Source organism: Sparus aurata, chromosome 15, assembly GCF_900880675.1.
Source record: "Sparus aurata chromosome 15, fSpaAur1.1, whole genome shotgun sequence".
NCBI classification, from domain to species: Eukaryota; Metazoa; Chordata; class Actinopteri; order Spariformes; family Sparidae; genus Sparus; species Sparus aurata.
This window is the reverse complement of record NC_044201.1, coordinates 23,118,263-23,131,752: the sequence shown is the minus strand read 5'-3', so window position 1 is coordinate 23,131,752 and position 13,490 is coordinate 23,118,263. Positions and strand designations below refer to the sequence as shown.

Below are 13,490 nucleotides of genomic sequence, written 5' to 3'. Positions count from 1 at the left end.
AGATAAGAGGAAGACAGAAAGAAATGAAAAGTTCTCCTCTCGAGTTTAAGGTGGAGGAAGAGACGGAGCAGCGAGGGGACTGGAGGGAGACTAGGTGGATGATTAAAGAAGGGGAATGAGATGAGGAGCGGACGGAGCAGGTTATGAGAACAGTGTCCACTCTGACCCGCGGAGCAGCGCCCCTGGACTTTCATACAATACTTTTCCACCGGGGAGGAGAAGAGGGGGGGGGGGGGGGGGGGGGGGGGGGGGGGACACGGTGCATGGAAAGACAAAGAGACAGAGAAAGAGAAAAAATGAAATCAAATAAGAAGAGCGGAGGAGGAGAGCAAGAGGAGATGTAGGAGGACGGAAGTGGTTGATTGGGTCCCCCAAGAGATCCTTTTGTTTAGATTGTTCTGCATTTCACTTCTTTCACTCTCTCCCCTCCACCTCCCTCTCTTCTGACATCTGAGGTAGATTACAACACAGACCCCGGGTCACATTTATGACTTAAATCAGGAACATATGGTGTGTGTGTGTGTGTGTGTGTGTTTGTAGGTCCATTTCAATGCAGTGGGATTCCCCCCAGGTCCCCGAGCGGTGGTCAGATTTATTTTCTTGTCCATTGTCTCTCGCTGGGACTTCAAAGGACGACTGTTTGTTGATCAGCGAGGGTGCTGCAGGTTCCTCGCAGGCCTCTCCGCCACATCTCCCCCGTCTTATCTCCTTTCGCTGCGACCGAACTCTCAAGTACGTCGGATCTCCGCAGGAAAAACCTTCAGAATCAGCACCTTCGCAGGACCCATGTTTAGATTTTTTAAAAGATTAAGTGTGGTTATGCCTTGTTTGCTCCACGCAGGCCTTGACGAGGCTCGTTTCTAATGTCTCGCAGACATCGCAGCGTGGCTCTCTCTTCACCAAATAAAAGAAAAGATCGCTTTAATATAAACCTCATGGACAAAAACGCAAAATGAAGCACGCGCTTTGATCGCTGCAACACCTAAGTCCCAGAACATTAAAACAAAAAGGTACAAGGAGAAAAAAATCTCCCCAATAATCTCAGCACAAGAGCACATCTGTAAAAGTGTCAGTTGACTTTATTAGGATCGGCTTCACTCAGTTGAAGAAAAAACAACTTTTGTCTTTGGAACATTTACCTAGGAAGGAAACAAATCTACAAAATAAGTCGTTGGAAGGACAATATATAAAACAATGGCATCAAAATATCTTTGACAAGGAAACAAAAAAATTAAAGAAAATAAACAGAGGCTCAAATATTTTTTGGATGCAGGGCGTTTTTTTTTCTCTCCCTCTTTTCGCCCTCTCATTTAAAAGACAATAACAAAAAAAGGGAAAAATAAACCCCCCCAAAAAATCAAGTTATTTACAGTGCATATATATTTACATTAAGGCATTTTTGCTGGGGAGAAAGACGGTTGATCTGATACAACCCCCACTTCTACACAATCAAATAAATAGTCAGATTTACCATGATACATTACAGTGCTATATTATCTTTATGCTACCTGCAGTGAATGGACAAATACAGTTAGAGGCGCAGGCTACATCACACCATCAACAGGGACATTCAAGTGTGTATTAGAGGACAGGTTCACATTTTTCCTCCAGTCCGTCTTAAAGGAGCAATACGAAAGATTTTAGGTGAAGGAAGAAAAGGGTGAAAAAATATCAGTGTGATGGTCTGACGTTTATGTATTTTATTGCAGAGATATCTACTGAAGTTAGCATGCTAAGCAGCTAACGGTCGTAAACACCAACACTTCCCTGGTGCCACTAGCTCTCAGCCCGGGCCGCTAACTGTACGGCTAACCGAGCTAACTAGCTAATGGCAGCCACAGTTAGCTGCCATTAGCGGTAACTCTGGAGATATCCTGCCTTCTATTTGTTTTCAGTGTGGCCTATTCTTACATATTGCACCTTTAAAACAGTCCTAATGTGTAGATGAAGAGAGTTTTTGGCTGCGTGTTCCTCTCAATACTGACTGAGACCAGATCTCCGGTCAAATTGATTTCAGAGGAGGAGATGGGGGAACGAAAGAAATGCTTGAAGCTCAGTTGTTACTCAAATCTAATCATAAAATCTTCCAAACTTAGTGTCTTTTTTTCCCCCCTCGGTGTCATTCCTCGCCGCGGCTCAACAACGAAACACTGTCTGCTGCCGGAGCACAAAGAGGCACAGATAAGACTAATTTTTTTGGAAATACGCCGCATTATCTTCGGCCAAACTTCACAATGCATTATTTTTTATTACACTGCTGATTCTGTCTCTTATCACTTGTACTTAAAATGTTCCGAGCAGGGAGCTCTTTATTGCCAGTATGGAGAGGGAAGACGCAGCAACCATCAACACTTGCAACACACACACACACACACAGGTTTCATGAGAAACTTGGAAAAAAAAAATGTGAACTTCTCCTTTAACAAAACATGCATCTGTGTTTGATTGGCTGATATAGCCGAGCTGCATGTTAGTTGTGTACGGAGAGAAACAACCAACTGTTTTTTTTTTTGTTTGTTTTTTTGATCATGTCAGGATGTCCGTGAGGTGGCCTGAGCCGAGCTGTTAAATCACAATGAATGATGGGTAACGTTGTCTTTTTAAAAGAAATTCCACTCTTTTTCGTAGCTCTGATAGATTAATTAATAAAAAAAAGACAAAAAAAAACAAAAAACAGCACCATGTGTATTTAAAAGGACTGTCCACATTGATCACAGCTCTGCTACCACCGAACGAATGCACATAAAACCAGAGAAGGAGGCACTTAATAAGGTGTCGGAGACGATGATGACGATGATGCTTTGGTTAAAAACGCTGGATGAGACCGACGGACAGTAAATTGTATTAATTCAAGCTTGTGCGTCGAACACAACAGAGTGAATTCTGGGATATATCTAAAGGTTCTGTTACATTTCTCTGGTTGGAAATCCGTCAAAAGACAACATGAATAATTCATCGCCTAATTGCTGCTCTTTAGCAAACCATCCACCTCGCTCTGCTTCTCAGTCGTCCTCTGATCTCCTCTCCTCCCTCTCGTTTCTAAAATCAAAAATCTTTCCCTCTCTCCATCTCCACCGCGCCCTCGTTTTTTTTTTTTCCCGCCCTGCACTATCTTCCCTCTCTCCAGAGTATAAATGCCTTCAATTTTTAATATCTGAACAGCGATGATTTGTGTGGCGTTCGCGGAGATTCAGTCCGTCCTTGATAACGATCGTTCCAGTGGTGAATGAGACGCACGAGCCCCCCCCCCCCCCCCCCCCCCCCCCGAGGAAAGGCTCAGACTTAAGATTACCAATTCTAGTGCAAACTGAAGGATTTGGTATAAAAAATTAAATCTGGATATTCCAGCTCTATAAACAAACTAACAAACCGAGGAGTAAACAAAGATTTGGCTTGACTAGTCTTGCAAACAAAAAACATGATCCAGTTCTATGTTAGAACAAAAGATGTACAGGTTTTGATTGGTAAGTGCTTTCTTTCCAGTCAGTTTTTGCAGCTACCATTTTCTTTTTGCTATCACTTTTCCTCCTTTGTATTTGTCCACAGAAATCTTTACCAAGTATATCTGGAGGTCAAGGGACCAGCGGCTTCATCTGGCACCCTTGTTTGTTCTACTATACAACCTCCGAAGTGTCCCGCTCTGGGTTAGGAGCAACACGTGTGTTAGGCCATCGTACCGTTTTCTAGCACACGAACAGCAGCGCCGGGAGGAGCTGTGTTGTCGGTGAGAGTCGCTCTGCGTCAGGCAGCTTGTAGCAATGTAGTTGTTGTAGAGTAAGTGCTTTGTGTGTGTCAAGACAGTGCTTGTGTGTTTTTTTGTGTTTTTTTTTTTTTTGTAGCTGCGTCTGAAAACGCCCCTAGTTCTGGTGTCTCTTCATGTGCAGGGCCAGGTGGTCGGATCGGGAGAAGGAGCGCGAGCAGACGGCGCACTGGAAGGGTTTGGCGCCCGTGTGCTTCCGGTAGTGACGCGTCAGCTCGTCCGAACGGGCGAAGCGCCAGTCGCAGCTGTCCCACGTGCACCTGTACGGCTTCTCACCTGCAGGAAGAGGGGAAAAGAGAAAGACTGGGTTAAAAAAAAGTGAGCTCGAGTTTTCTCGCTCGATCACATGATCTCCAGCACTCTGCGTGTCAGTGTGATCATGAGTATTCATGATGATGAAACTCACTATCCTTAAACTGATTCTAATTCAGACATGATTCATACAGTTGGGTGGAGGAACCGGGAAAACAGGCTTCACAGAAAACTCCAGTTGTCGGACGACGTACACAGTCATAACGCTGTCACAGGCATCCAGCGAGCGCTTGTACACCAACGGCGCACAATTTTCCCACGGGTGACTGTCTGCTTCTGCCTGCGTGCATTTTTTCTTTTGATGGATGTTTCGCAGTCGCCCTGCCATTCCAATGATCTTTCAGCCGCAGCCTCGGGGCACTTTGCAAAAAAAAAAAAAAAAACTAGTGTGACTGGTCTCTGTCAGCCGCAGCTCCGTCTTAACCACAATACCCAGTCACCTGCCCTGTCGACCGGCTGGCATTTAAGCAGCAAGATGCAACTTCTAGGGAAAGATGTTTGTTGAGTAAACTCCAGGTTTCAGGTATGCACCCTGAACGCGTCGCTTTTTAATGACCTGATGATTAGACTCAACAATCAACCATCTGTCTCCACAAAGTTACAGTTGCTATGTTCTTCGAAATTACAAAACATTTCCACACCTGCGCCTTCCATCCACGCACACATGTGAAATATCTGCCTCTGACTTTCTGGCTCAACATAATTGATTTGTGAGTCGCATTCGCAACTCAGCATTGAAGTGTCGGTGTCAGTATTTGACAAATTGGGAATGAGACTCAAAAACCGACTTTCTTACAAACTGGACCTTTAAATTAAGATGCTAAAGGAGCTAGAGATGCAACTATTTGGGAAGTACATTGGCAACTATTTTCATAATTGATTCTTCATTTGAGTTTTTTTTTTTTTTTTTTTAACAATTCAGATAAAATGTCAAACATTTGCTGGTCAATGCTACTTAAAGGTGCACTATGTAGTTTCGAGGAAGACATTTTAATCAGAAGAGAAAGATCTTCATTGACTTATAGACTTTTTTTTTTTTTATCCCTGAACAACCTCAATTAACAAACTCTTTTCATTTTCATGAGTGTATGAACAAACTGAACTTAAAGGACAGCACAGTTTCATACCGTTTTATTTTGTTTACATTTGGCGGACCCTGCCACCTTTTAAGCTTCAAACAGTGTTCTGGGGACCTTATATTCCTCTGAGAACAGCTTGTTTACTCAGTTACGGAAAAATAAATACATCTGAGTTTGTATTATTACCTCATTAATATTGTAAATATTCAAATTCTGAGTTTGAATTTCTTCTCCAAAAGTACACAGTGCTTTACTTTGTCACCTATAAAAGTAAATAAAGCGTCTTCGGGACTTTTTGGACTGCTGGTTGGACAAAAGAAGCTATGTGGAGACGTCACTTTGGGCTCAGGGAAATTGTGACGAGCATTTTTTCGCGATATTTTCGATATAGATGAGTGTCATTTCTACCAGTTCTATGTGTTTGGTTCTGTCAGGTAACAACGGATGCTGCAGAAATATGGCCGGTTTTGAAGAGCGCCATTCTTGCCCAACTCATTCTCTGTCTTCGGTTCGTCTCCTTTTCTTTGCCCTATTTGGACAAAACCTCCTATGTAGGTTTTCTTGCCTCCGCGTGTAATTGATGAGAGAGTGCCTGAAGTGTTAACCACAGAGCTGTGAGAGCAAATTATAATGGAATCTAATGGAAACTGTGCTGACTGGTTGAAAGTCTATTCTTCTTCTACTCAGCCTTGTTTTTAACATCTATTAACATATTTATAATGATCAGAGTGATACAATATTAAATATGTAAACTATTTGTAATCCTCATGCAAAGCCTCGAATAGTAATTCAACAACGCTGTTTCCTTCCGGAGACGATGTGCACATCACTCTGGACCGTCCACAGACCTGGCTGTGAACAGTTTCCACTGGAACTACTTCAACGGAGAGAAAGTGAAAATTGTTAACAGCCTGTTCTGTGGCTTGTTCAGACTAATAAGACGATGGTTTCCTGAAAGTAACAGTTAAACAGTTTGAATGTCATTTCTCAAAGCTCCGCGCACCATAAACATAATCATTCACATCCATTCAATCAGGCTGGAGGCAGAAATCTGGACAAAATAAGAGCTATCTGCATGCTGGATGCTACTTGAGGTTAAGCAAGCAAATCTGATGTTTTTGTCGTTTGTGCGAACCAACCCTTTAAAAACAAGCACAGCAAGCTCTGCAGCTCGCTAAAACAAATAGCGGCAGTTGACCGAAGCGTCGCGGCACTCACAAACACACACCTGAAACTGAACACAATGAGGAGAGACAAAGACACCAAGACATGAAAAAAAAGAAAGAAAAAAAAATAGAGCGAACTAGGGAGGAGTGTTCAGTTTTCACAATGCACACACACACACACATGCATCCATGCGCACACACACACACAAACAATCAGGGTAATGGATGTTGATGGAGATTAGAGTGGGAACTCCCACGGGGACCCAAATGCATTAGGAATCATCTCATACAGATTACTGACAGGTGTGTGTGGACATGTGTGTGTATGGGTGTGTGAGTGTGTACGTGTGCATTCAAGCTGCTGAATAAGAGAAGTAGAATGAGTAACAGACAAAGATAGAAATGAGAGAAGGGGGGAGTAGGGGCGGAGGGGTGAAGGTGGGAGGACGGCACAAAGCAGACGAGAGGACGTTAAGATGAATGAAATGAAACGATAGAAAGGAGAAAAAAAAGGGGGGGGGGGGGGAGAAAATAACAACTTGTGACTGACAAAAGAGGGATATGGAAGTGGCTGCTACATCCCTCTGAACATGTCGTGCTCTCATCTTGTGGTCTGTAATAACTGCAATAACCACAATCAGCCTGCAGCGAGAATGACGCCAGATCTAATTGTCGTGTCATGTTCTCGATAACTGAAATGCGAGGCACGCACACCCACAGCGGTGTTCTGAACATGTAGTCTAGATTCAGAAGCGGAACAGATTTTGGATCGCAAAGTGCTAAGAGTGAGTTTTGTGTGTGTGTGCGTGTGCATGTGTGTGTCTGTGCGTGTGTGTCCAGATGAGTGAGGAATGTGTAGATATCAACAGAAGCTTTGTTGTGTTAGCTGGAGTGAGGTGTGGCCCATCACCTTAGCGCTTGTTTGTTGACTTTGCTCGTGTAAAACCAACAGTTCCAAACTTAATGTGATAAGAGAAGAAAGAGGAAAGAAAGGGGGAAAGTGGACCGTGAAGTCCACACAGATGATGGTAGATATTTCTATATCTGCACAGGGAGGTCTCGTATGTATTTATAGATGCAAACAGGCCCAACCAGTCTCAGAAAAGCACATTAAAACATCCATGTCTGAACAGGAACTGATGGCACCGAACGTCTCGCGCCCACCACATAGTCTGAGAGTCATCCCCTGGCAGAAGTGTGTCACTTCCACCTGTTTTGATGGAATAGTATATTGGGCAGAGGATGGGAATGGGGTAGGATACATTTACACACACATGCCAGGAACACAACACTCTGCCTAGCAACGTGGTGCCAGTGCAGATACCGAAACACGAGTCGCGGCGGGGCAGAGTCGCTTTTTCGGCGGGTCCAGTTTAAAAAAGCGGCATTAATTTGGAGGAATGTCTTACCCGTGTGAGTCCTGAGGTGAGCTTTCAGATGGGACGACTTGGTGTAGACCTTCTTGCAGCCTGACGAGATAAACAGAGACAGAAGGCTCAGTCCAAATAGTTCAAGTGTCAGATATGTATTCACCCAATAAACCGAGCTGTGGTATGCGAGAAATGTGAGCTAATGAAGAGCAGAAGCCGTTCGGAGTGAGAGGGAGAGTAAATGTTTGTTTGTGTTTTTTTTTTTACTGTGTTAAAAAAGTAGCCCCATTTTCTGCTAAAACGGTCTGAATTTGGTGCATTTGCAAAAAAATCCATCCAACCACACGCCGCTAATCGCACTGACTGCTGCTCTGTGGTAAACATCTGTTTGCGGCACCTGTTACTTTGCCTTCAAAGTCGAGATATTTTAAGTTCAGGATTGTAAAAACCTTTTTGCACGATGTTACACAAAGCATGCAGATTACAGTGTCAAAAAGGTTGTTAGGGTGTTGAATGATTTACAAAGATATTCATCACATTTAAATGAGGAAATGATAGAATTCCATGTCCTGCACAGACAGTGAGCAGCTGCAGCACTGTGACTAATATACACTGGGGCAGAGTGTGGATCCGTCCTCGTGTGGATACGATGAATCTGCTTCATCTGACTTTAAAGAAGTTAGACGTGTGCGAACACGCTGCAGGAGCCTCCGCTTGAACCCATTTTACACGCTGCCATAGGCTAGTTGACGTTACATGTCCTACAAGTAGCTGCACATCGTACAGATCCTGTGTGCGTGCGCATGTGTGCGTTTGTGTGGCCAAAACTCTCAAGCAGTTTGAGCTGTGACTGTATGCAAATGTGTTTGAGGAAAAGGTCAAGGGATTTAAGTTTAACATCTATCTAATTAACGCGCACACGCACACACACACACACACTATTGCTCTCTCACACACACACACTCACACACACACACACACACACACACACACACACACACACACACACACACACACACACACACACACACACACAGTCATACCAGCGATGACTTTAAAGCCACAACAATGTGTGGGAGCTGACGGATGAGAGTGCAGAGCCGTTTGAGGTCTGACAGTAAATGCAAAGCAGTTTTTGAATCAGACAGTTAATTGAAAGGTAGTGACTGATGATCTGCACTGCCAAAATATTTTAATTCCAGTGCAGCGTGTGCTCTGCTGTGACTCATCGGCCTGGGAAAGTAATTCAAAACACAACATATAATTTGTTAAAAATGTACGAGTGTCTTAAAATAAGGCAGTTTTGTTTTCCTACGGCTGACCTTGAATGGTCAGATGTTCACCGCACCACAGCACAGAGTCAAAATAAACACACAAACAACAGTGACAAGAATCCGCATGCACACACAAAGCATCAGCAGGCCGGCGTTATCGATCTAACCTGGGTAATCACAGTGGTGGATGCGTCTTTTCTCCAAGTCTGGGTTGTTCCTCCGGTTGTAGCGGACAGGCACGGTGGTCTGAGCTGGGGTTGGGGCTGGGGACGCTGCAGGGGCTTGGGAAAGGCCTGAGGCCTGGCCTGGGACCGGCGTGGGACCTGTCGTGAGCGGCAGGGCCAGACTACCTGGTCCGGGGCCGGGACCGAGTCCAGGGGTGCCACCTGCCAACTTGGAGGCGATGGTGGCTGCGTATGAGGGAGGAGGGGACATGGTGTGGAGCAGCTCCTTCTGTCTGTCTGGGCTGCCTGGCTCCGAGCTGGGCGGAGAGGGCGGCAGGTAGGGCACCTGCTGCTGGAGGAAATGAGGGTGCGCCTGAGCGTGAGGATGCGTGTATGCTCCTCCACCCAGGCCGCAGTAGACAGGCTTGGCCGTCTGCTCCTGTTGGGACGCAGAAGAGGCCACCGGCAACTCATGGAAAGGTGCGTGGATAGTGGAAGTGGAAGTGTGTTGTATCTGCTGCTGTTGCTGATGATGATGATGATGATGATGATGATGATGATGCTGCTGCTGCTGATGCTGATGCTGAGCCTCCATACCATTGCCATGGTGTTGGTCCAAGCCGGAGTTTAGCAGCTGAAACAGCGAGCCGCCGTTGTCGTGGTGGTGGAGGGCGTGCTGCTCATACTGCGATGACATTTCCTGTTTGACAAACACCTCTGGCACTGAATCGCGGCCGCCACCCGACTGGTTGAAAACACTGGTGAAGTCTGGTAACCCTGTTAGCGTCATGTTTATGGCTGAGCTTTCCATGGCAACGCCGCCGTGGCCGTGGGCAGATGTGCCGCAGCTACTGGTGGGCGTAGTGGTGGGGCAGTGCAGCTGCAGGTTGGGGGAGAAACATGGGGAGGCAGATTCTGTTTTGATTTGGGTAAGACCTGTGTGGTTCTGCTGCTGCTGCTGCTGCTGCTGAGGGAGCCGCGCATGCTGACACAAGCCCATCCTCAGGTAGGCAGCGTCGGGGAGGTAAAGATTCATGTTGAGGGTGTAGGGAGCCCCGCTGTGGTCGTCGGTGAAGAAGCTATCCATAACAGACGCGCTGTCTCTCTGCGTCTTCTGCTGGCTATCTGCAGGATGTGGAAGGTGAAGAGACTGAGGGGAGAGATACCTGTCCATCTCGCACTTTGCCTGTGTGGGGGGGGGGAGAAGAGAAAACACACAGAAAATAAAGTTTAGAAACACAACCATAAGAGAAAACTTGGGACTTCGGCAAGTGCTTCCCCCATGAGCAAACCACGAAACTATTCCGAGGTGTTATTTTGAGAGGACAAAGGTTTGATAGGAGAGTCACCACGAAAACATTTACCAAGTAGTCATCAATAGGCGCTTGCAAAATTCCCTCTCTGCCTGCAAGGCTGAACTCAAACACCCATCAGCTGCGGGGGCCAACAGTTGAGGTATCAGGCCGTGTTCTGGCGCAGATAAACAACCAGACTTCACTATCTCTCACGACCAAGAGAGAGAAACGCGAGATATTCACAGACGGAAGGCGGGCGGGAGGCGATCAAACCGGGGCATAAGCAGGTGAACAACTTTGCATCAAACTAACCCTCGTTTGCATTCAGCTTTGGGAGGGGGGGGGGGATCTGATTCCTGTGAAATCTGAAGGATCTAACTGGTGCAAAAAAAAAAAGTTAAGAGGAGCCCTGCAGCAGAGGATGAAACAGCAACATGAAAGGGAATGGGGAAACACCCATGTCTCCCTGTCCGCTGCAGCAGCAGCAGCAGCAGCAGTCTGGGGATGGGCTGCTATTTCTAGGCTCCTGATCCGACCAGCTGTTATATACACACACACACATACACACACAGACAGACAGACACACAACTCTCATCTCTGCTGCACAAGTTTCCTGCTCACTGAGGGGACAGAGTTGCCGGGACCTTTCTGCCCGGTAGCTGGAGTCAGTTGTCGTCAGCGTGGTATGATGGTACAAGAAGGAGGGGGGGACGCCGACAACTGGTGACCAACTGGCTGGCACGGATAGAAAACATGCGGTGAATGCAGGCGGAGCAGCTCTGGGGGCTCTCGCGTCCAGCTGGTCCCCGAGCCTCACAAACAAAAAAGTGCCGATCAACATCCCGCAGCAAAAATAGGGGGGGGGGACTCGATCGAGAAATTCGAAAGGGCCAAAGGGGGGAAAAAAACCCACAAACACAAACCTGGATTCTAGCACCGATCCGCCACGCCCATTCAATAAAACACATCAGTGGTAGTGTGCGTAAAGTCTCTCCTAACCTGAGTGTAGTCGCTCGCTCCAGCCTTGTCCGTCATCTTGCAGTCCAAGCCGAACAACGCCGACTCCTCCAGGGGGAATCCAGCGGGCACGGTCGCCTTCTGCAGCGGGTAGAAGGGATCCTCCTGGCCGCCGCTCATCGTGAGTGTCGCGGCCATGAAGCTCTTTTTTTTTTTTTTTTTTTCGCCGCAGCACCGCAAACGATCCGCTCGTCCTGTTTATGCAAGAAAAAAAAGAAAAAAAAGAAAAAAGGAGGATGAGGATGCTGCTGTCGCTTCTGCTGCTGCTGCTGCTACACGGGGAGAAGAGGAAGGAGAGGAGCCGACGGGGTGTAGTTGCGTGTGTTGGGATTATTAATTAATGTGCGCCTGTCTGCTACATCTCCTTCCACTTGTTTCATCTCCTCCACCGGCCCACAGACACTTTTCTATCTCCCGTTCAGGGCGGGGCGGCCCCGGGTAAATACAGCACATGCACCGCCCACAACCCTTTAAAAAGGCTTTGATCATTCATTCACTGGCCACCGCCCTGCGCGCCATCTAAATACATTAACAACGCTGTCGTAAAGCGCGCGCGTACACACACACACGCGCGCGCACAACCAGAGAGGCAGTGAAGGTTAAACTCACACACCATCCTTTTTCTATACGTGCTTTTTTTTTTCTTTCTTTTAACGACAAAACAAATGTAAAACTGGAATGGGGTGAAAATTTCATTGGAATTAATCATCACATTCTAGAAATGACACCACATGTATCCAAATAACTCGCTGTTAAAGGAATATTCCAGGTATTTATGTTGTATTTCATTATAAGGGTAACACGTTAAAGGAGAAGTTCACCCACAAAAGAGAATTTAGTCATCTATCCATCCAGCTATCCAGTATTTTCTACATCTTGAAACTTTAAATCAACGTATTTATATTTTGGTTAATACGCTTATTCTATCATACTATCATTTGCAAACCGTGCTTGTTTTTGTTGCCATTTTCTGTCTCCGTGATTCTCTTTTACTACATTTCAGAGACAAATCATACATACTACTCCACCGCAGCTGCATGTAGTCTGATAGATTACCTCAAGTGGTGTCACTCAGCCGTTCAGTTGCATTGTGGGCAATGTGGGCGCCAGGTTTTGAAGCAGAACAAGTAGTTGCGGATTAGAAATGGTGATATCTGTATGGATTTTGATCTTTTTTGTTTAAACTGTCCATAATCAGTCCAACAGTGTTGTAGGAGTGGGAAACTGCATTACCCATAATGCAGCTCAGCTACCAAGTGACATCCCTGGAGCCAGAAAAAAAAGGCTCTTTACAATTTTCTTATCACATTTGCTGTAGTTCTCCGTAACACCTGTAAACACACTTTAATTGTTAATAAAGTTGGTTGACTTGTTGACTTTCTGGTGCCTAATGCGGCTCAAAAATCCAACAACACTGGATCCTACACTTCAAATAATTAAGAGTTTCTCATCAGATCTTTAGACGCCCGCTTCTTTCCATCACCACATCCAAGTTTTCTGCCTCAAGTTACAGCTGAGATATTTTATTTCTCCAAACATTTGGACGAACTCCTCCACAAATAACATTATTGAACGAGGTGTAGCAGCACTTGGCGTCAGGATGAAACTGGACTTCAGATGGAAAATTGGTGCAGTGCCATTTTAATGTGATAGCAGGGGATTATGAACTCTTGTCAGTTCAAGTCAGTATTATTTGCATACCACAAAATCCCATGTTTATAACGGAAAATACCTTGTGCTACATACTTCAGATATGAAAAGTAGAGTGATAGGCATTGTCATGTCATGTTCTATCTATTTTCTTATAACGGGAAAAGGAGGGTGGCGAACAGGGGAAAAAAAAGATCAACCCGCTTCAACACAGTCCTCTGGTCAAGTTTAATATGACACCGATAACATGCAGGATCTGAAATGATAAAGGTATGCCCACTATGTCTATATTTAAAGCCAATGGAGATTCAGCTTAGGCAAATCATAGTTCCTGCAATGGTGTTTCTCTGTAGCCACCAGTATCTGCAAACCTGGAAAAGATGAGGAAATAATGATAGACAGA

The 13,490-nt window shown here is 45.6% G+C and overlaps 1 protein-coding gene across 1 annotated transcript; it reads right to left on the bottom strand.

Annotated features, from left to right (window-relative positions):
* Window positions 1–3,782: 3,782 nt before the first annotated feature.
* klf5a (Kruppel like factor 5a) lies at window positions 3,783–12,122 on the bottom strand. The gene is made up of 4 exons (XM_030442750.1): window positions 11,420–12,122; window positions 9,129–10,311; window positions 7,727–7,786; window positions 3,783–4,036 (listed from the first exon to the last, which is right to left on the bottom strand). Exons 1-4 carry the CDS (start codon window positions 11,573–11,575, stop codon window positions 3,858–3,860), a joined length of 1,578 nt encoding a protein of 525 aa, XP_030298610.1. The 5' UTR covers window positions 11,576–12,122; the 3' UTR covers window positions 3,783–3,857.
* Between the last annotated feature and the right edge of the window lie 1,368 nt (window positions 12,123–13,490).

Bases quoted from the DNA above. Each gene is read 5' to 3' on its own strand.
- klf5a (XM_030442750.1), bottom strand. From the start codon at position 11,575: ATGGCCGCGACACTCACGATGAGCGGCGGCCAGGAGGATCCCTTCTAC. The intron at 10,312-11,419 runs GTTAGGAGAGAC...CCCCCCACACAG, and splicing joins GAGCGAGCGACTACACTCAG to GCAAAGTGCGAGATGGACAG. The intron at 4,037-7,726 runs GTAAGACATTCC...CTCTTCCTGCAG, and splicing joins TCACCTCAGGACTCACACGG to GTGAGAAGCCGTACAGGTGC.